This window comes from Cariama cristata, unplaced genomic scaffold (genome assembly GCF_000690535.1).
Source record: "Cariama cristata isolate BGI_N322 unplaced genomic scaffold, ASM69053v1 scaffold7144, whole genome shotgun sequence".
NCBI classification, from domain to species: domain Eukaryota; kingdom Metazoa; phylum Chordata; class Aves; order Cariamiformes; family Cariamidae; genus Cariama; species Cariama cristata.
In genome coordinates this window covers 18,955-21,056 of record NW_009614582.1, presented here as the reverse complement: position 1 = coordinate 21,056, position 2,102 = coordinate 18,955, and the positions used below count along the sequence as shown (strand labels likewise).

At 58.0% G+C, this 2,102-nt stretch overlaps 1 protein-coding gene across 1 annotated transcript in view; it reads left to right on the top strand.

Annotated features, from left to right (window-relative positions):
- The window catches only part of LOC104161140 (rho GTPase-activating protein 6-like), a gene marked incomplete at its 5' end in the record, with an annotated part of 32,612 nt that overhangs the window by 11,721 nt on the left and 18,789 nt on the right, over positions 1-2,102 (top strand). The window contains one exon of the mRNA XM_009699471.1: positions 252-375. Coding sequence (XP_009697773.1) covers positions 252-375 — 124 coding nt within the window. The remainder of the gene's footprint in view (positions 1-251; positions 376-2,102) is intronic.

Below are 2,102 nucleotides of genomic sequence, written 5' to 3'. Positions count from 1 at the left end.
GGGGGGGAGGTCCCCTGAGGCGTGGCTGAGACTGTCGTCTGCAGGTTCGTGGTGGTCCAGGCAGGTTGTTCTGTGGGGCGGCGGGGGGGAGTGGAGCTGGGGCCTCGGGAGCGATGGCTCTGGGCTGTAAAAGCAAGTAAGGGCCAGATGGGTCCTGGGTCCTGCTTCTTCCCCTCTCCAGGCTTTCTTTCCCGAGGCCCTTCCAGGGGGACTGAGGTTTCCCTGAAAGCTTGTGTGCTCTTTGCCACCAGGAGAAAGCCGTTCTGCAGATGGGCTCCCTGGACAGTGACGATGCAAGCGAGATGCCGCTGCAGGTGCCAAACCCTCTCTATCTCCAGAGAGAACTCTGGGCATGGGTGCCTGCAGGAGCAGCTGGTGAGGGCCCTGGGCACAGCTCGCTGGGGTGCAGGCAGTGGGAAATGGGTGATAGGACCCTTTCTGTTGGGGCTGGGCTGCCCGCTCTCCTTGCTCCTGGCACTAGGGGCTTGCTACACTGGAAGCTTATGAAAACCCTTCTAAAGAAATGTTCTGAATAGTTGTGTCACTGCAGGTGAACGTTGTATTTTTAAGGAATAAACACTTTTTTATGGGCGAATCTTGGGCTTGCTGCTCTCTTTCTCACCTAGCTTACGTTACCTGCTACAGGAAAGGAGGTGCTCCATCCCAAGTCCTCTGCTAACGTGAGGCCTCACTGTCCTTGCAGTGAATTTCAAGAGCGTTCACAAATTCCAAGCCAGCAAGTGATCAGCAGCAAATGGCTATGAAATGCTCCCTGCTTCTTCTCCAGCCTCTTCTGATATTTTACTCAACAGGCAGTGAATTCAAGGTCTGTGACCTCCTTCTTCCTTCTTCAAAGCAGATGGAGTTTGCCAACCATCACGGTGGTTGGGGTGGACCTCTGGTGCAGCACGGCAACACCAGTTTTTACTTGGTGACAAAGACGGGCAGCGAGGCGATACACAGAGAAAATGGGAACTCGGCAGCCTCTGCAAAAGTGCAACAGCCTGCAAAGGCATTTCCCGTGTGATGGCTGCATGTTTTGGAGGGAGCTGCAAGCCTGGCTGAGGCCTCTCAAAATGCAGCTGCTGCAGGGAAGGAAGCAAGTCGGCTGGTGGCGGGATGGGATGTGTCATGACGTGGGCATCCAGGTGCTAGCAGAACGTGGTGAGGGACCACAATGCCCTGGAGGGCAGGAGCCAGGAATCGCCTCACACTCGTCAGTGAGCACGTCTGAGCATCCTGGGGTGTGAATTGCTAGATGGAAGCTGGTGCTGGCAATCCCACTGGGGACAGGAGGGCCACCAGTGAGTGGATGTTCCATTCAGGCCTCTGCCTGGCACTCCTGCCCCCAGAACAGCAGCTGCAGCTGTCGAGGGACAGCCGAGTCCGTGGCGGGGCTGGGGGACCCTTTGCTAAGAGGAGAGCTGTCCTGTTAGCAGCAGCAGCGGGACAAGTCCTAGATGAGGCCTCCCCAGTGCCCTGACCTGGCCTGTGTCTCTGTGGGCAAGCCTGGAGCAAAGGCAGGGGCTGCAGATGTTTCCCTTCTCTTTGGGTGTGGAAGCAGAGATGGTCCTTCTGGCAGTCACCCTCTTCTCTGCACGCAGACCCCCGCAGAGCAGTCGCCAGATGGCTTCTTGGGGCTCTGCACCGCAGCCTCAGCTCGGCTTCCTGCAGCGGGACCGGGGCAGAGCTGGAGCAGCACGGCTCTGCCGGGGGAACGCGCGGTTGCACCCCTGTCACCACCATGTCATGGACCAGGAGCCCGGCTGTGGTCCCCGAGGTGCTCATGGGTGTGTTGACGTGCAAGGAGGTGCCAATTTTGGGTGTTAACATGCTTGTTTTGCAGGTTGCCATAGATTTGTAAGGCTCGCTGGGGTCTGTAACCCCCCCCGTATGCCACGTCGTACAAGGTGCGAGCTGTACGTCTGTCCCATCAGGTCTGTGAGCTCTTCAAGGCCAGAGCTTTGCAGGCGTTGGACGTACAAGGTGCGAGCTGTACGTCTGTCCCGTCAGGTCTGTGAGCTCTTCAAGGCTGAAGCTTTGCAGGCGTTGGGCCCCTCAGACCCATGGTGGATGCGGAGGGCCTGGCCCATGCTGACCAT